Source organism: Anomalospiza imberbis, chromosome 2 (genome assembly GCF_031753505.1).
Source record: "Anomalospiza imberbis isolate Cuckoo-Finch-1a 21T00152 chromosome 2, ASM3175350v1, whole genome shotgun sequence".
Lineage (NCBI taxonomy): Eukaryota > Metazoa > Chordata > Aves > Passeriformes > Viduidae > Anomalospiza > Anomalospiza imberbis.
The window spans coordinates 6,174,864-6,195,484 of record NC_089682.1 but is presented as its reverse complement, the minus strand read 5'-3'; the positions used below and the strand labels follow the sequence as shown (position 1 = coordinate 6,195,484).

The 20,621-nt window shown below is 39.5% G+C and overlaps 2 protein-coding genes across 4 annotated transcripts in view; both read right to left on the bottom strand.

The window, feature by feature from the left end:
* Positions 1 to 379: 379 nt before the first annotated feature.
* On the bottom strand, positions 380 to 15,299 carry PWP2 (PWP2 small subunit processome component). The gene is made up of 21 exons (XM_068179679.1): positions 15,264 to 15,299; positions 15,052 to 15,164; positions 14,289 to 14,383; positions 13,831 to 13,930; positions 13,194 to 13,337; positions 12,636 to 12,771; positions 11,982 to 12,202; positions 11,305 to 11,448; positions 10,527 to 10,597; positions 9,686 to 9,822; positions 8,455 to 8,603; positions 7,690 to 7,837; positions 6,518 to 6,668; positions 5,994 to 6,174; positions 4,918 to 5,065; positions 3,917 to 4,025; positions 3,550 to 3,615; positions 3,177 to 3,395; positions 1,942 to 2,092; positions 835 to 909; positions 380 to 686 (listed from the first exon to the last, which is right to left on the bottom strand). Exons 1-21 carry the CDS (start codon positions 15,279 to 15,281, stop codon positions 527 to 529), a joined length of 2,736 nt encoding a protein of 911 aa, XP_068035780.1. The 5' UTR covers positions 15,282 to 15,299; the 3' UTR covers positions 380 to 526.
* Positions 15,300 to 17,406: 2,107 nt separating this feature from the next.
* The window catches only part of TRAPPC10 (trafficking protein particle complex subunit 10), a 37,311-nt gene continuing 34,096 nt past the window's right edge, over positions 17,407 to 20,621 (bottom strand). For all 3 annotated transcript variants that reach the window (XM_068179676.1, XM_068179678.1, XM_068179677.1), the window contains exons 22-23: positions 20,256 to 20,450; positions 17,407 to 19,468 (exon numbers count right to left, since the gene is read on the bottom strand). In XM_068179676.1, coding sequence (XP_068035777.1) covers positions 19,230 to 19,468; positions 20,256 to 20,450 — 434 coding nt within the window. In that variant the 3' untranslated portion in view covers positions 17,407 to 19,229. The remainder of the gene's footprint in view (positions 19,469 to 20,255; positions 20,451 to 20,621) is intronic.

Below are 20,621 nucleotides of genomic sequence, written 5' to 3'. Positions count from 1 at the left end.
ATTATTGAAATCTCATCATGTTTGGAGGTTACAGAACTAAGAAAACTGTGTTCCACGAATATGTACATATTAAATCCAAGTAAAACAACATTTAAAACAAGTTTAGACCAGTACATTTCCAATTAAGAATTTTTTTTATCCTTTTTAAAATTCAGATCCCAGTGTAGGATAAGCCTGCACTATAAAATTCACAACACTTAATGTGCAAGGCATTTTTAATGAAGAATAAACTTCTTCCAGCTGTACTTCTAATTTCCCTAAGAACACTTTTTGTTTTCTTACTTGAAATCAGGAATTATTAAAAAAAAATCAGTTAATCAAGAAATCAATGCTGTCAAGTTTACAACCAAATGGCACAGGAAATAGGCAAAGTGCTATCCATGGCATATCCTACATTTCCATCACTACCTCCCAAGGAACTCCATCACACTGTTAGGAACTGATGCCACTATGAGGGCCACTCATTCTCAGTGAATACCACTGCATAAAATACTGTCTGAGGTTTTCTCCCTCTCACAAGGACTAATTAGGAACTCAAATTATTCTTATGAGCTTCTTGCATAAGATAATCACTGTCAGAATCCAATTCTTCTTCATCTCCTGGTGTTTCCTCAGCCGGACGTTTCATGCCCCGCTGCTGTGATATGGCCAAGGCGTATTTGATGTTGTAGATGTTCCACTCACAGCTGTAAAAATGAACAGGAAAATGTTGTTTTCCTCCTAAGATAAAAACAACTCTAAAAGAAGACTGTCTCAAAAGTTTTAACAGCACACTGTAATTCCCCACATCACTCCAGGTTTTTGATCTGGACTTTCAAATGTAACAATACATACAGTTTTGAAACATCTTCGAAGTGACGCTGGATGCTCTTCTGAAGGAACTGAATCACAGGGAGCAGCTTCACTGACCTTGGATGGAGAAAACATGCAATTTGCAGTGCAGGTCATGCTTACATATGGAAATCTAAAACTCTTCTATTTTCTCAAGACTCTAACAAGCATACAACTTCAATGCCAACTTTTTAAGATAATCCTACAGAAACAAAAGCTCTCTGCTTTTGACTCTGGCCACAATGATTACACTCAATTCAGGTAATATATTGTGAGAAATATTTTTACTAATGTCCAACTGCATCTTGAAGAGCTAATTCTGCTTGCTGCAGCAATGACAGTTCCTTTCAGATACTACAAGACCTTCTGAACAAGGGGGAGTTTGTTTTAAATTGTTCTCTTCTACTTCAGCAGGAACAAAAGGAGAGATTTTGTTCCAGTCATTTCAGTAACTAAAACATTAATACCCATGTTGAAGCAAGGGAAGAGTTACACAATGCAGTTTTTTTTAAATTGCAGGACTCCTTCTCAGATTACCTCTCACTTGGCCCATTCAAAATTTGTAAATTTGCCTGGTTTTGTTCCTAGAAGTCTAAAAATTCCATATTAGGGGTGGGCTGAATGTAATTCACAGACCAGGCCTGTGTAGTTCTGAAGCACTCTGTAGGAAGGCAGAGTACTACTAGCTATAATAACAAACTAAGTCTGTAAAAATGCAATCAATACCTGCACATCACCTTTCAGTTACATTTAAGATTCATAATTGTTTAAAAACACAATTGCCAAAATCTTACTACCACTCTTGAAATCATTATGCATTTATTGCCTAAGCAACTCAAGCAAGTTTTATCTGTTGTATTTGAAAAAATGTTTCTGCAATGTATCTTCACAAATCCAGTAACATATTTCAATTCTGTCACACATACTTTTTAGAATCTTTTTAGGCATTTAAGATCAAGTCTAAAGTGTAACTTTTATCATACAGAAGCTGTAAAACTGAAGTGTTCTAATTGTAGTGTATACATTATCTAGAATGTTAGTATATGTTAAGTAAAAGCCTTAAACCAACACGTTTTTAATGTTAATATTTTGACTTTCATGAGATCTCACCTTGTTTTCAGCTTCTGTCCATGCAGCATAAGCAACTTCTGAGCCCAAATAAGATAAAACTCCAAGTGACAAGAGGTCTCAAATGCAGAGGCCAGGAACTCCAGTAACTTCTCCACATACAGGTCTGGCAGTGATGAGCAGACAACATCAACTGTGCAAAAAGGAAAAAAAGCCCATGAACATTCAAGAGAGTGAGTTACTATGAAAGAGACCACAGGAAAGCACAGGGGGAAGGAGAAGAAAGCAGCATTTTGGCAAGTGGTGGATATTTAGTGCTGTATTTCAGGGTACAGTACCACAATCTCTCAGGGGACAAATGCTCCTCCTCTGAACCTTCCAAACACTGCTGTATTTAAAAGCAAGAAATTAACTCCTCCCTCTCCAAGTTCTTCCTCCTAGCAGAGAACTCTCCCCAGCAGCTTTCCTTCAGAATTTTTACTTCCACCCTTTTCTCCTCTTTTCTAAAGTAACAGACTTTATTGTTGCTGCTCCTGACTTCACCCAAATTTCTGTATTCAGTGGAACTAGTTATGCACAACAATCAGAGGCAGTGATACTTGAAAAGACAGCAAAGTCACCTGCCCACACACGACGTGTCTGAATGCTGTTAGCAACAGCACAGCACAAAGAAACACTATTTGGAAGCATGCAAAATAATCTCATATATAACTAAATGATCTCATTATATATAATCCATTCTCAAAAACAGCGTTTGCTTAAGAAACAGGCACATAATCATTCTGTTAACAGGGGATTACAACAGTCTCTCCTCACTTGTACTCTGGCCTTGCAGTCATTTTCTAAGCTCTCCACCAGGTGTTCTGCACTATCAATGTCTTTTCTTGTGCTGTCAGTCCCAGAACCAGGCACAGTACCCCTGATGTGGTGCCACAAGTGCTCAACAGACAAGATTCATCACTTTCCTCAAACTGCTGATTACATCCTTGCTACTGGTTAATGGTCTTCATCACACAGGCACAGTGCTAACTCAGGTTAAACGTGATGTGCCCCTCCAACATCAGCTGCTTCTGAGAAATGACATCCAAAAACTCTGCCTGCACGTCTAGGCCTGATCAAATTCCATGCTGAGAAGTCACTGAATGAGCATGAAGTAGAAGGGTAAAATTAAAACATAAATTAACACTAAAAAGTCTCCCTTTACACCTCAACTTACCTTGGCTCACACATGTCTGTTTACAGCTAGCTCAGCCCAGTTTCATGGCAGATCCACTCACCTTCACTGCTAGGGACAGCCTCTATCACCTCCTGAATTAATTTCTTTTCATTCAGCTTGAAGGCCATGACAATAGCAGTAGTGTATTCCTTCTGACTCAGTGTTTTGTGGATATTGCTGGGTGTGACATCAATATCCAGCTCAAAAGGATCAAAAATTAGCCCAGAGTCCAGAGAATAGAGCAGGAGACCCTCTGTGGTGGTGGCTGCCCAGCTTCGTCCTAGAAGAGAAATAACAATCTTTAACAACAAAGAGGGGTGTTATAGAATGGAAACAGAAGAGTAATGATAATCCTCCAGTACTCTATTCTTTCCCATGTTTTAAATGGAATAATAATAATAATAAAAAATCCTAAATTAACTGTTGATACTAACCCGTAGGACAGAATCTCACACAAGTCACTCTTATTTCCGGTTTAAAGTGTCGATAGCTCATGTCACCTAAAAGAGAAATTTGGAAGTGATTTAACAGATTCACCACAAGTTCACAGTCTAGTAATCAACCCTGGCTGTGTTTACTATTACCATTAAATAATGTGCAGCATGGTAAAACCTGACAGAATTAAAGACTAGGTAAGGAAGGCACAGTCCATTTCCAAGAGATCCTACAGCTTAAGTGGTGGGACCACATTTTGTAATCCTGATTTTAAAACTGAGTTAAACAAGTCAAACCCTTCTTATCTGTGTCAAAGGTTCTGATGCACATAAAAGTAGAAACAAGAGAGCAAAGCCAAAGCCATACCTCTTTTTACTCCAGGAAGAGGGATGGCAACACCTTCGTCACCTCCACCGCCTTCATCAATCAGAGCCATGCTGCCAAATTCAGTCATTTTTCTCCGATCTAAGTACTCCTGGAAAAGCATGCAAGTTCCATTCACTGCACTGAATCTCTCCTCAAACAGCAGAGCTCTGTGCTTTCACATTATTATAACTTTGTTCTACTCTAGAGATGCACTGTTTGCTTCCTCAGCTGCAGCCCTACTCTTTCTGCTCTGCAGGTTCCATAACTGCACCGTGCTAATGCAAGGGCTGTGTGGCCAGAACAATGCAAATGAGATTTTAGGGACTTCACAATGTAAGTGAGATTTTAGGGACCTCCCTGGTCCCCTTTTCTAAATACCCATCCCCTCCAGGATTCTGTTTCAGCTTGTTCACTTTCTTTCAAGCCAGATGTTGAGCTATACCAGCTCATAAACCACTGCTGACAAAGAAGGATACTTGGAACCACAGTGAGATACAGCCTGACATGAACAGTAATCATTCTTCCTGGTAAAGGGACAGTGAAAAGGGTTACTGGAATTTTTTTCCTTCTGATGTTTTTCATCATTCACTTTACTTCTGAAGGAATTTAATTTGGCATTTGGCAATATACAGAAACAGAGTCTATAAAGGTCAGTGATGTTGTTCTGTGTCCACAAAAAAAATTCCTTCATTTCTTTGCTAACACAAACTGACACCTGGGGAGTTAGCTTAGTACAAAATGTTGGTAATTTAAATTTTCACTTCCATTTTAAGTCTAGTGCCAACTAACTTAGTATGCTTGAGAGTTCTGCCCATTCAACACAAGCACACTACAAATCTGGAATTAATTCTGTTCCAAGAGGAATATTTCCTTCCCCCTCTCCTGCACAAAATAAACCCATTCTTGAAAAAACATTCATGACTCACTCTTAGTGAGAAGTTATATCAAAAGAAAGTCTTGGGGGGGTGAAGAAATTAAAAAAGACTCCTGTGCTCACATACCTCCATTGCATCTAAAGAATGGTTGCACGAAATTTCGAATTTTTTCATAAGAATCTGTTCCTTGACATTATATATACAGACAAATTTTGACAATCCACCTGCCAGAATAGACTGACCATCTGCTGAATAGCACAGAGTTGTAAAAGATCTGGTAAAGAAAAAGAGAAAGCAGTTTAATTTCATGCTACATCTGAGCTAAAAGACATGAGTACAATGTGAAGACTCACAAAATAACTACTCCATGGGAAAAGTGGAGATCTTCATTCACATGGTATGTACTTCACATACACATTTACTACAAAGCATTTGGTGCTTTACTATGAATCACAGACAATTTAGAACTTCAACAATTTTTTAAAATACTTCCATACTTCTGAATCTGAGTCACAGCTCAGTCAATGGGCTCTCAACTACATCATGCAAGACACTAAAAAACAGTCAGAAGAGCTACAAAAAAACCAATGCCATGGCATGTTTGAAAGACATGGCTGAGAGATCGCCAGCAAAAAATATTGCTTTTTTCTAAAAAGTTACTGTTTCTTTTATTTGTTTTGACTGGAAGCAATATGGTAAAAAAAAGGTGGGGGGGAGGAAAGAGAAGAATAAAACATTTCCCTGATATAATTCCTGAGAGCACACAAATTCAACTTGATTTTAAACATTACTTCACATGCAACAAGTAATAAACCACATACTTTAATTACCTTCTTTTAAAAATGTAATAGTTTCTACATACTAATGTCTGTATACTAGTATTTCTGTAGGAAGATATCTACTTAAAAGCCTCACCCATAGCAAATTAACACCTTGGCCTCAGAAGATTAATATTATGTTGGCAACCCAAGCTCCTAACTGATGAGAAAGAACACGTGCTCAGAATGATGCTGACCAGTGAGAGAACACAGCCAACTACAAAAGGGAGGCATCTAGATGTCAGGCAGGCTTTTAAAATCCAGCAACAGAATCAGAAGTATCTGAACAGCAGATGTACTCTGCAATGTAGAAAACAAATGGAAAAACCACTCACAAGTAACCCAGCGCGGCACCCTCTTGTCACTGCAGCCCCCCAGACGTACTTGCCCTTGGCTGCCTGCTTGGCAGTTATTTTATCCAGCTCCTTCCTCCCCATCTGCAGATCGTGCCTGCCCTCAATGGAGCCAGTCTGCACTGCATTTTCATGATCCCAAAATGTTATCTGGCCATTCAAAGCAGCAACTGCGAGCTCCTTGCCATCAGGACGGAAGGCAACAACAAGAACTGCAAAGAATTTAATAACAATTAAAAATGCAGTCAGATGCTTTTCTAAGAAAATACCCTTAATTTTTCTAGGATCTTATCTCAGCTATTAGAAAAAGTTTAAGAGTAGAAAGTATGACTGTACTTTTTCCTGTGGATAACATACAAATGTTTAGCTAATTATAAAGCTGAGCTAGAATTAAAGTATTTATTGCACTGTTAATCAAGCACAAGACTGAAGTATCTGAACTTCTGACTTCCAATTCCATGTATGAGTCTGTATTTGACATGTTCTGTTGTTATTAACACATTTTACATAGTATTTTTGTATTTGATAAAAGATGAGAAATGAAACAAAAATTACCATCTGAGTTTATTATAAACGTCTCCTTAGTTCTCCAGCTGTCTAACATATCCCATAATTTTACAGTCTTATCCCAAGAGGCACTGGCTAGAACACACTTCATTGGATTAAAGGACAAGCTGCTGATGGGACCCTCGTGACCTGCTAAGACCTAAAAGGAGAAGAAAAAAATAACCTGAAATTAGGTGAAAGAAGCTGACATCTGTGTAGTCTGCATTCAGTAAACTCCAGATACAGACAATAAACCATGCCTGACTTGTCCACACACATTTGAGGTCACTTTTGGACACAGGGCATGATACACACCAATGATTCTCAACTTTTTATTTTCACAAATTTTAAAAAAATTCCCTGAAGTGCTACCACTATATAGGCACCTACAACCACTCCTATGCACACACTTTAGGAATGCAGTGTGCCATTTTCCTCCCTCCTTTCAAAACAATCAGACCAATTGTGAAAAAACAAGTCATTACTCTGAGAATTAGTATCTCCTGCAGCTGGCAACACTTCAGAATAAAAACAAAAATAAAAGTAACAGAGATTTTCATTTCATGGAGTTCCTACTCCTCAAAAAAAAAAATCAAGGGAAGAAACAACACTCAAAACTCTGGAGGTCCAGCCAAGTATATCCTGAGTTACTGAAGTGATCTGTATTCTATGGCTGGGCCAAATTAAATACGTGAATCACTGAGCTCTTCTACGTGGACAAGATGTACAGGAATGCTTAAGAATTGAAAAAATAATTGAAAAATCATGTCCCTGCTCTGCTCCAGCAAAACCCTTCATGAAATCTGTATCAGTTTTAATACAACAACTACAATTTCTTCATTACCTGCAGAAAATACATCGAAAAGAACATCTCTGAACAAGGGAAACATTCTCGTGCCCATGTGTTAGCTCAGCAATACTGGTGCTACTTCATCACTAGAAAGAGCTCATTACTCAAAAATTTTAAAAACTATTTCCCATGTAAATTCAGGGTGAGCTCCATGCAATAAATAAAAAAAAAAGGCTGAGAGCAACATAGTATAGCTCCAGTTTTTGAATATAAATATAACAAAACACTTCATGTTGTATTGAAACCCCCCTGACTAATCCCAAAGTTGCTGAGTATCACCACAGTCCACAAAGCATTAAATTCAAGCCCTCCCAATGCTCTGGGTCCTTACATCCAGCAGCCTCCCACTCTGCATTGACCAGATGAATATTTCAAAGGAATCCTGGGAACCAGCTGCCACAATCTCACCACTGGAGTCCACAGCTAAACAGGAGAACTGACTTGGTCGTGGAGACGTGAAGGTACGGAAATTCCGGTACCTGGTGAAGAGGTGAAAAGAAATTATGAGAACATTTTATGTAGATTTAAATGTGTGTTTAACAAGTTTATTTACAAAAGGAGTTCATTTGTTTTCTAAAGACCTCTAAGCTATGTACAGAAAAAAATATTGTTTTTATAAAATTAGATGTGATGCCTCAGCATGATTGCAAGATTCAAAAGAAGTATGAAAAAACTCTGCAGAAATAGGAGACAGAAATACTCTGAGAAGCTTTCTTCTATTAAATAGCAGGTGTCAATTTTTTAGAAACATGGGCTTGTTTACACACCCAGTTCTGTGCACAGCTGTATTGTATCATGGAAAGCGTTAGGCAAGTGCCTTCTCCCCATTCCGAGTAAAGCCAGACAATGATTTTCCTGGACTTCCAGCTTCTCTGAGGAAAGTTCTTCCAGAATTTTCTTCACAGAAACTGGATGGAGTAAGAGCATTCCTAATTACTATCTAAATTTAAATCAAAGGCTGAGCCAAAAACCAGTAAGGCAGTGCTGCTCACTTTTATGAGACTTCAAACAAGCAATCAGCAATTTGCTGTATTTTGGGGGGAGTGTGAAAGCTGAGTACTAAATGAGACATGAAAGCTTTCAGGCGAAGAGTTACCTGTGCAGATCAAAGGCACGTACTGTTCCATCGAGGGAAGCACTCAGAACAACATAACCAGTGGAAGTGAAAGTTACAGCAGTTACACCACTGTTGTGTTCTGTAAAGGTGACAAAACAAAAGCTGCTTGAAGTGTTCCACACTTTCACCTGCAGGACAGACAAGGAAAGACTTCTTAGAATCTTCATCATCAGTAAAGAGAGAAAATAAGGGTAAGGCAGCAGCAGAGTAAAGAAAACCTAATTCTAGAACTCTGCAACAGAATAAAAGACTTTCAGTAATAGCAGTCAAGAGGCCACAGCTAATCATTAAAACTCTTAAGACATATTTGCAACATAAAAATCTAACTGGAGATGGACACAAACAAAGTTAATAAAGGAAAGTAACACTTGGTGAGCATCTTGAGCTCCCAAGCTCATACCGTCAAATAAGACTGGTGTCAAATTCAAAACCAACTCTAAAGCCATTACAGAAGGCACAGCTGAGATGATATTCCAGTTGGGTTTTTTTGGTTTTTTTTACTGAACAAAAATGTTATGCATTTAGTTTTCTGCAGTTTGAGACTTCTTGGTTTTGGCCAATTTTCATCCTGAATAGCAGAAAGTGACATATCTTTCTCTGACATTTAAAAGTTTTGATAGGACATCAGCTACTACTGTTGTCCCATTTATGTGTCAAGACATTGTGGAAAAACACCTTTTAAAATAAAAGTACCTGTACACACAGCCTGTCATTTCAATGCAAGTCATCCGTGAGAAGTTAATTTATCTTTTAAATAACAAGCTTCTGGAATGGCACACTTGAACAAAAAAATTGCACTTGCATAAATCATTACAAATTAATTTCATATCAAAAAACAATTATTAAAAGGGCAAGAAATTGGGTGGCTGAAGTTCATTCATCCCAAGATATCATGGGACCATAAATAAATTAACATTGATAAATTAGTTACTTTTGCATTTATGGTGACTGGACCTGTAAAAATTAAAAAATCACCTCCTAGAAAGCATAAGTCATGCAATTTGCAGCCACAGGTAATAACAAAGCAAAATATATATACTCTAGAGAGAAAAATCAAAACATTTAAGGAAAGAGAGGATAAAAAATTATGATTTTATAATAAAAAATGTATGTACCAATTACAGTAACAGAGCTTTCTACATCAAATGGAAAGTCAAGCTGCTTAGTACATTATTAAAAGTTCACATTCCAGCAATATTGCCTCCCTTACTTTGCCATCCTCCCCTCCAGTTACTATGTACTGTCCATCTGGAGAATATGCCAAGGAAACCATGCTGTTGAAATGGCCCTGCTGCTTCAGCACGTAGGACTCGCTCTGCCATTCCCACACCAGGAGCTGACCCAGACCTGTGAGCACAGCAGGATTAACCACAGCCATCAACACCATGAGCCTGCAAATGCAAGCCACAAAACACACACTGGCAGGCAGTATCAAAAAAAAACATAAAAGGTTGATGCAGACAGGTTGAATTCCACATCTTTCAGTCTAATAAGAGCTTTTTCCTTTTATAACTTCGAGGCAATTGCCCCAAAAATTCCTCCGCGAGCTGTTACTTGGAATAATGTTTTTAATACTACAACAGCAATGCTATCAACCAGCTGATAAATGAGCTGGAAAGAAAAGCAGGGCTGCATATAAAAGTAAAATTTTGGGTTTCATGCAAACCATTATGGACAGGCTAGGAATGCTGAGAATATCCAGGCAGGTTTGTAAAATGCCATTGGCAACACAGGGCAAAGGGAGAGAGAACAGCCCAGAATGAAAGCAGAAATTAACTACAAGGGATCTGGGGTGTCCCTAACTCTGTTAAGAACTTTCCTGTATAAAATATGCTTTTTTTCCTGTATCAGCAAAATACTTTCCTGAATCATCAGAATTCTGTGAGAGATTAATCAGTGATTTTTTTTTTTTTACTATACTTTGACACCACAGATATGAGACTATCAATTATTTAACATCTGGAGTCAAAACTAGCAAGGGGAATTTGGGCCTCATGTCTACCACATTCCTCATTTTTCCCATGAATACACACCAAAAAAACCTGACAAACCTGAACATCCAAAGGCAATCCAGTCACCAGTGCAGTTAATAGAGATAGAAGCTATCCTTTGGTCTGAAATGCTGAAGTAAGAGAATTAACCAATAAACAAACTTGTGTGTTAAAACTTCAAGCCTAATATTTATTAACGCTGATCAAGCAAGTTGTTTGATTGTTTTACTGAACTTCTGTGCCACTGTAACACCAAAAACCACTAAGTTCATTCCTTTGTTCCACTCCAAACCATCAAACATTCCTTATTCAGAATGAAGGCTGAGTATCTGCATCCCAAAGATCCCACAGAGTAAAGCTCCTCAAGTTTAAGAAAATAAAACAGGGGTTTTTTTTTGTACATGGAAACTGTTTAGCTGGCATCCTACAGTTATGGAAAAGAATATTATTTGATTTCTCAACTTAGACACATTTTACAGATGATTTTACATATGCAGAACTTTCCAGCTAATATTTTCTATACAGAAACTGAAAATATTAAAATGGACAGAGTTAAAGAAGTCTAGCCAACAACCAGAAACTCCTGAGTAGTTTTCTTATTCAGACCTCATTTTTCCAGAATAAGGAGTGGAATTTTATGGTATTTATTACATAAATTTATGGTTCTGACTTTCCAGAAATTACAGTATTAGACAGTCATGTTTTAAGATTTTTGTGCTCTTTTTATTTATCCATCATTGCTTGTGTTCTCAATCAAAAAAACATGAAACCCACACAAAAAACCTATTCACTTCTCCCAAAAAACCAAACCAAATATAGTGACAACCCCATACCTCACCTCAAGGAGTGGATCAGATTGAAATCTGGAAGCTCATGGAGGTGAAAGACTCCAGAGGCAAAACCAGTGACTAAAAGGTGTGTCTTCTTGTGATAGGCTGCAGCTGTCAGGTTATTAAAATCTCCCTCTTTATTGAAAAAATACCTGGCACCCAAGAAAGAAGAAAAAAAGGTGAATGTTGAAGAACAGGGTGTTGTTAGAGCTGCATCTCCAAGCAGCTCAGCAAAGAGGCTGATGAGCCACCTTTATGCCATCTCCTGAAGTCAATCAACCCCTTCTGCAAGAAACCAAAACCTCAAGACTTAGATTGGGTACTGTAGTAAATATCCCATCTACAATTTCTGAGTTACAGACAACAGCACACCACCAGCCAGTATTTCTAATATTGTTAAAATTACACTTGTTATTCTGAAAGTGAAAGGTAGTGCCCATCATATAATCCAAGGTAAGATAGACAGGAGTTCTACCAGAACTACTTAAAATGGGATCTGCAGTAAATGTCTAAATCCTGGACAGTTTTATACTGCTTTGAGTAAATTATAACAGATCAAAAAAAAAAAAACCAAAAAAAACAAAAAAAACAAAAAAAAAAAAAAAAAAAAAAAAACAAAACAAAAAAAACCAGTACAATAAATCCCCATTACAACTTGGATTTTTGATAACTGAAAACCACTTACTTCGCAACACGTGAATATTTAACTTTATTTCTAGTCTCTTGTTCACTTGGATCAGCTTTCCCATGAATTTCTTCACCCTTTGGCTCTTCAAGCAGCTCTTCATCATCTTCTGCTGCCTTCTTTTCCTTTGCTGCCTCTTTAGGGGGCATGGGCTTCAAGCCATCCAGCTCAGTGTCACACTGCCACACACACAGAGCTGCATCCTGGCTAATTGTGTACAGCTAGAATACAAACACACAAATTATACTGCCCAATACCTATTCTCTGTGCTTTCAAAAATATGAATATGGACTTGCAGAAGGGTTTGCAAGTGTGCATTCTATTCTCACGATAGAATCCAAGGTGCTTTGACCTGGAAGTTTTACTTGTCCTGAGAACTGGTGAATTATTTGCCTGCCCCCAGAAAAATTTTGCAAGGACTAAAGGCAACTTCATTATCAGTTAGCATTAGAGCTAATCTAAATTATTTTTTCATATTTAAAGCTATAATGTTTTGGGGAAGCAAATTTAAATACATAATTATGACAGAGCAATCAAGAGACACTTCAGTATTTTCTAAATTCTGAGATATTGTCAAAATAGTCACCTACAAGTAAGGTTCTGTTTTCACTATTTTAATACTACAATTCAAGTGTGTTGTGTGATTATACATACATCTAGGCTGTTCTCTTCAAAAAAGCAGGCTACTATGACATCCTTATGGCCTCCAAGAGAGTAGTAGATCAAGTTTGCCCATCGTTCTGCTCCAAACACCCACGTAGACATGTCCTTGCTCCCCACTGCAAAGCATCTGCAAAAGAAAAGGCAATTCCAATTAGAACACTGGACTGCGAAACTCCTCCCTGGGCAGAGAATGTTCTGAGCTCAAATCCACCAGGCACCACTTTAATTTTATTAAACAAGTGTTGTAAACTGTGATTGGTGACTGGAGCAGAGGTAGAAGGGGATAAAACACATTCAAAACGTCAACCCTGCTCACATTCCTAAGATATGTTCCTTTTATAAATTACTATGCACTTTCAAGTAAGAATCCACTGTTGATTCCCAATACATGCATTTTTTTTTACTTTCTGGTCTGCCTAATTATATTTTTTAATTAAAGACAGAATTTTTAAAGCTAGTACAGTACTTCAGAGGAAGGAAAATGGGACTGTAACGTGCATTAACATATCAACATGTGCAAGTAAACAGTGCTTCAGTTTAACAACTCACTTGGAATCATCAGTCCAGTCAATACAAGTTGTTTCATCATATGGGCCATAGTAGGTTTTGTCCAGAACAAATGCATTAAATTCTCTTTTCTTCCCAGGAGCATGGTACAGGTAAGCAAGACTGTCTTTTGTAACCACAAATTTCCTGGCGTAAGGGAGGGAAAAAGACATAACTGCAGACAAAGCTGATAAAGCAAACAACTGTTCAGTACAGACTGCAATACAATGAAACAATACAATAATAAAGAGGCTCCTGCACTACTGGAACAATAAAAATGGATTGCTCTTGAATGAAAAACAAAGTATTTACAGACTGATATTATCCCCCAACTTAAGCATTATAAAAGAGAAAACCATCAGGAAGAATCACTGAGGTTGAATAATGAAATTGTTATTCTCAAAGCCTCAACACAGAAGGAAAAGTTCAAACACTCAAACTAGGATATTCTACTTCCAAGGCTTTGCTTTCCTTCTTTTCTTCCCCTCTCAATTTTACAAAGTGACCCTGATCAGCTCAAAATCTCCCCTCACTCATGAATAGGACACATCCCCAGACTGGTTAGGATGTCTTCATAATCACAACTAGTTTATGGGGCAATTCCTGCTGGTTTGTTCTAAAGCACGCACTCTTTACTTACTTGCCATCAGGGGAAAAGCTGACACTGTGAACTGGCTTGTGAAAATAAAACTGATGTATCACACATTTCCCAATCAAACTCACAAGCAAGGCCGCTCCCTCTGTAAGGGCAGAAAAAAAGGATCATGAGAATAACTGCCTTCCCAAAGAAATCATAACCCTAGCAAAACTTCTTTTCTTAAAGAGGAGGGGGGAAAAGTTTTCAAGACAGTGTGCTTAATATTATTAAAATTTTTTAAAAAACAGTCCAAATGATGAGACAATATCCAAATTCTGTTAACAAGTTATTTTTAGAGTTCTGTAAATTAAGATACCTTCCCCAAAAATTCTAATGTAATTTTTAAAGCAGACCACTTCTAATTTGTGCTAAGGTTGAACACCTAGCAATACATATTTCCTCCTGTCAAAGCTGCATTTTTACTGAATTCTTTTACAAAACAGATGTCTCTGTGCAGGTACCTTCATCAATTAGAATGGCAAGGCTTCCATCTGGAGAGAGCCCCACGCACACAATATTGAGCCGTGTAGCCAACGGCAACGTCTCACACTTGTTACTGCAACAAAAACACAGAACAGTAAAATGGGGACAGGGATTTAGGAGGAACTTCTTCAGCATCAATGAAATATGGCTTGATACCTTTGTTAAGACCACGGACAAAATTTAATGTAAAACTCCCACAACTTTGTTTAGCTGCCACAATCCCATGAACACCAGCTGGGTGGGTTGTTCTGCGCAGGGCCAGGAGTTGGGACTCGGTGATCCTTCCAGTCCAGCTCGGTCTGTAATTCTACATAAGGGACAGGCTCCTGACTGGAACCAGGCACAGCCAGCATCGATCACAACTCTGGCACACAGGAAAGGCTGACGATGCTCTAATTTTTGTTACGTACAAAAGCACACAAAGAAACCATACAACTCAAACAAACACAAATCTACTTCTTCCCTTTTTTTTTTTTTTTTTCTCTCTCTGAAATACACCTATATGTAATTCCTCTGCTATTCTGCTCATGGGTGTACCTGCATAACACCGTGACAGGTACTCCACCAGGCAGGCTTCTGCCTTTTAATGTTAAAGCAGACGCTTTCCAGGATATTTTGGCAGGCCGAGCATCCCAGAGAGCCCCATGGGTCGGGCTCCACAACCTCCTCAGAGCTTTATTCCCCCCAGAGCCCCCGCGCTGGCAGCGCCAGGCCCTTCCCCGCCCCTCGCCGCTCTCTCACTTCTTGAGGTCGAAGAGGGAGATCCTGTTGCCGACGGGGCTGAGCAGGGAGTTGCCATCGGGGGTGAAGCTGAGGTTGCCGCGGCGGTACACGGTGCCCAGCAGGCCGGAGAACTGCGGGGGCAGGAAAGGGCAGGGTTAGAGGGGCTGGGGAGATGGGGATCGGGGGAGATGACAATGGGGATCGTGCTGGGGATCGGGGGCTGCGCTCACCCGGTACGCGAAGCGCATGGCGGCCACACGTGGGGAGCGCGGCCGCGGAACCGCGGCGCCGAGGGGCGGGCTGCGATCCACACATGCGCCGGGGAAAGGGGCAGGAGCGGCGGAAGGGAGGGAAGAGAGAGGGAGGGGAAGGGGGAGGGACGGCAAAGGAGGGGGAGGGCTGCGACTGGCTGCCACTCCCGGGCTGTGGCACCGCTCTGTGTCCCCTTCCTTCCTCAGCCACGGGCCCGCCGCCGCCGCCGGTCCCTCCAATACCCGCCACGAGGCGGGGGAGCTCTAGCTCTTTTTAGTAAATATATTACGGTATTTATACTTTTTAGTAAATGCCTCGGAGTGAATGTGAGAGCTGAGCCTGTTTAATCTGGAGAAGAGAGGGCTGAGAGATCTCATGAATCCATATAAATATATCCCAGGCGGGTGTCAGAGGGTGGTGCCAGACTCTTTTCAGTGGTGGCCAGCATCAGGACGAGGAGCAGTGGCCCTAAAATAAAACACAAAGAGCTGACGTTGAGGAAGAATTTCTTTATGTTGAGGGTGGCAGAGCTCTGGAACAGCTGCCCAGGGAGGGTGTGGAGTCTCCCTCTCTGGAGACATCCCAGACCCACCTGGATGTGTTCTGTGTCACTGCTCTGGGTGACCCTGCCTTGGCAGGGGGATGGACCGGGTGATCTCCAGAGGTCACTCCAACCCTGACAATTCCATGATTCTGTAATAAGAGTGGAACAACGCTGAATGCCCAGTGCATAGACGTGAGAGGTTTATTTTAAAGCAGTTTTATGGCAGTGGAAAGGATGGTGGTAGCCAGTTTGGTTCTACACGAGAGAAGTGTGAAAGTGTCATGAAGAAAATACTTAAGGAAAATAAAGAAAGGGAAGGAACGGGTAAGAGTAGATAGTGGAAACATAACAACACCCATGAATCTAGCGATGAGACTTGAGTGTTGTCATTTCCATGGTCCTTGGTCAGGGAGATGGTCACAGTCTCGATCCTTTGGGGATGGGGGCCCACAGAACAAAAATTTCCTTGTGTTATGTACATTCAGATTGGCATTGGAACACCCAAATCCCTCCCCAGGGAGGGAATTCTTCATGTCTGATACAAGACTGGGGCACACCACCTGCTGAGGGGGACTTCCAGAAGGTGTCACGGGCTGCTCTGGGGTCCTTGGTGGTCCCAGTCACCCTCTCTTGGTCTTGCCTGCTCCATGACCCCACTTCTGCACCTGCACTGGGGGTTGTGTGCCCACCATGGACCTGAAGAGCAAAACTGGCAGCAGAAAGATGCTGCCCTACCTTCGTATTTCCCTTTTGAATGGTTATTGGTGTTTGAGGCATAGCAATCCATTAAATCCTTACTGTCTATGCTCCTTCAGCTGGGTCCTTGGATAATCACTCACACGTGTTAGTGCTGCAAAATGTGGAATATGTCAAAATTAACTTAAGTCAGGATGTTATTTGATGATTGATCTTTGTATACTTCTAAGGCTAATCAGCAAGGAAGGAGAATTAATCAGCGGTACAGAGAGCAGCATCCCTTAGTTATGGATGTCCTGGAACTAACAAGCTTTAAGGATGCCATAAATCAAGATATGAATGTATGTCTTATGTACGTGTTGCTAACTTGGCAAAAGAGGTCCAGGTATCCTATAAACCGATTATATAGTAATAGTAATAATAGTAATAATAGTAATATTAATAATAATACAAACAACTTATTGTTATACTAAAAGTCAGACCTACAGGGCAAAAAGAGCCTGCCCAGGTGATGACCGTTCCCTGGAGGATGCATGGAAATCAGCTGGGATTACACAATTTGTGTGGAAATTATTAACCATTCATAATAGAGGGGCTGTACCTGGGAGGTTGCCAACACTGAATTTCTGTGTATAAATAACAGCAGGAAAAGTCTGGAGGGGTGTGCTGGATTTGTGGAATACTTTGGAGACTTCAGGAATACTGTGGAGGCTCCAGAGGCTGCAACTCTGAAATAAATATATAACCAATGTCTCCCTCAAGTGTGTAATTGCACACCAGGTAACAAATCTGTTTTTTGCAGACAAAAGCAGCTGTGGTTAAAGCAGATGAAGCAATCACTCCTCCAGACCAAACAGAACTCACAGCAGCAGAGAAATTGATTTCTTTTTAAAACATGTATATTTAGAACTGTAACGCTTACAATTTCATTAAACAATCTTAGTACAATGTGTTTAATCTAACAGTATATTACAGAACAATGTGAAAAATGATTTAATAGCAAACCATGAAAATGGAATTAATAATACCTGCAGTGTCAAAGTCACTAGCTTGTTACCTTTTCCAGTCAAAGAATCCCAGCAGTCATTCACACGAAATGATGCTTTGGGTTTTATCCAGAATAAAATGGCATGATTTCCACAGAGAAAGGGCATTCCTTCACAGAAAGAAGATGCATAATAAGAGCATTTTCAGCTAGCAGGTCTACTTTATACATCTAATTAGAATTTTTAAATAAAAAATAAAATTAAAGTAAAATGTTTAGACCAGTGCAGAGTGTCTATTCATTTTTCAACTTATTTGTGGTTTTTTTTTGGAAAGAGAGTTTGTTTTTTATTTCCTCTTTGTAATTTAGCAGAAGAAAAGAAAATAATAACAATGAGTTTGTCTAATGAGCAGCTCCTCACTTTAGTTTTGCTGACAAGTATTGACATGGGACTGTTTCCTCTGTGGAGTCTGTTGACAACGCACCATTATAGATCTGCAAGTAGAAAAGGTCATTTTTCACATTAAATGCACAAGTTTCAATATCAGAAGCAGGACATCAGAAGAAGTTGTAATTTTTCCAGTCACAGGTGAATTTGCAACATTCACAAAAATTACACTTTTTTTTTTTTTACATTTTTTGTATTTACATTTCAGATATAAATAATGAAATTCTTTAAGTTACATGTTTTAACTTTGCTTCACGATTATTCTACATCTGCAAGCTTTCCTGTATCAAACCAACCTCCTTCTTTCATCATGAATGCTCAAGTCTGGCCTCTAATCAGTAATAATTACACTAAGCCTTTATGATGAAAGGTTGACTGTTCAAGTATCACATCATACTGAAATTTTTGCCCCAACTTAAAAATTGGGGCAGCAAACCAAGCCACTTGGAAATGGTAATAAAAGAAATTAATCTGGGAACTCAATAAGCCAAATAATTTATTATTAAATTCTATCAATATCTTTCTTTGGTAAGAAATATGCAAGAGGATAACCCAAAGCCCACCCTAAAAACAAAAATCATATAATATGTGACATCACAGTGTCTACTCTGTGAAGGTGAAAGCCTCAGAAAATTAAGGAATTTTGTTCAGTTAAGATTGTTTATAGCAGTAGCTCTTCCATGCATCTAAGAATGCAAATGATGGAAGTTTAATATAAAATTGCAATGGCAGGAATTAACAATGATCAAACAAACAAAATAAAAGCAAACCAGAAAAGCAACTGTTAGAACAGTGAATGTGTTGTTGTATGTTCTGTTATGTTTCTGGCACATGTGTGGAAAAGTCTGTAAATTATTACATAAAAATTCAAGATTTGGATAATTACATCATCCAATTCTACATTCTAAAATGTGTAGGAAGCATGAAACAAATCTCTCAGCTGCCCAACAAAAATAAAGAAGTGGTCCAAAGATTTGGATTTTTTGCTTTTTGTTGCCCTGTGTTGGTTGTTGTGATGCAGGGATGTGACTGCAGGAAGAAAACCCAATAGCTGACACAAAACATACTAAAGTGGCAATATAAACTAGCTGACACAAGCCTCACTGTACATTTAAATTGATACAATTGTCTGGTGCTTCCATGGCCAGTACACGCCGAGTGCCACAGGTCTCCTTGGAGTTAATGTTGCAATGAAGACTGAGCAGGTCATTATCCCATAAAGTGCTTTCATATCCAGTTCCTAACGGGTTCCTGGTCTCCACTCCGAGCTGTCACGTGACGTTGACCTCCAGAACGTGGTCGTCCTTGCTGGGAATGACCAGGATTTGCATCCCTGTGCTGCTGTTGAAGACCTGGCCCGGGGAGAAGGGCTGGAGCCGGGGCATGGGCAGACCCTTGTGCTCCCCACTGGCTGTGGAATGCAGGCTCCCCCTGCTCCTGATGCTGCTGCTGTCAGCCTGCTCATCCACATTCTTGTCCACAGACAGGTTATCATTTTCAATCCAGCTATCTGTTTGAGAACAAAAGAAAAAATACAGCTTTAATCTACCAATTAACTCTAAAAGGTCATTTCAGAGCTCCGACAGTCACCTTAACACATGTTCACAGTTATTAATCGCCTCTGCTGAGGAAACAGTCTGTGCACACTTTTGGCCAGCATCAGATGTAACAGAGTGAATTATATTGGTTTAGAAGGAAAATTTCAGTAGCATGACCTCACATCTGTCACAAGCTAGAAGGATGCACATTAGCAGCTCCATTGACAAAAGCTATGTTGCTTCTGTGAGTGAATTTTCACTGCAGCTCTGGGACTACTCAGAACAGATAAATACTCTACATGGCTGTGGTAACTTAAACTCTGCATCTAACTGAGTGGCCTACATTTTCAGCAGTTCTTTTATTTCACATTCAATCCCTTGAAAACTGGGAAAAAAAATCACAAAGCTAATGAAGACACACAAAATTTAGAGAAAATGGAACTGCAGGATTAGAGGGCTATCAAACAGTTTTTGATTTATAATCAAGTGAAAACTGATTTGCATACTAATCTTTAAAGGAAACATAAGATAACAATGCATTTATTATTCCTCCTCAGAGATTTAGGTGGCAACCCAAATTCAAAGTTCCCCTTAGAGCAAGTTTCAATTTAGAACTGTGAGTGAAGGTAGCAAAGACACCTGTGAGTACCTGGTCCATATACTGTCAGTGTATTTCTTGCTTTGCTTTTCTCTTTACACAAGAACACAGGAAAAGCAGAGTAATTTCTGTTAGTAGCCACATGGTCAAACTGGCCTTACCAGCATCAAGCTGCATGGAGTGAGCAGAATGGTGAGGGAGGTATTTAAACAATCTGACATCAGGGAAAGGCAGATGCCCAGCAAACAGCGGCATCACTTCCATGTGCACTTTGTGAGTTGCTCGAGGTGCTACAGGCATAGAAATCACTCCAGAGCTTTTTCCACAGACTGCCCAGTTACTACTGTTGTCAACAACTGCAAGAATAAAGAGAAAGAACTATAAAGTTCTTCTGTGAAAAATGGAGAACCCTCAGGATAGTTTCAGAGCACTTTGAAAATCTGCATTTTAGCAACATCTAAAAGCCCACCAGCTTTTATGTGTGAAGAGCTGTGCAAGGTAAGAAAACAGCCCTACACAGAAGGGAC

Coding starts and splice junctions, on each gene's coding strand:
- PWP2 (XM_068179679.1), bottom strand. Junction 12,203..12,635: donor TTGAAGAGAACAGCCTAGAT/GTATGTATAATC, acceptor TTTGTATTCTAG/CTGTACACAATTAGCCAGGA. Junction 10,598..11,304: donor AATCTGATCCACTCCTTGAG/GTGAGGTATGGG, acceptor CTCTTACTTCAG/CATTTCAGACCAAAGGATAG.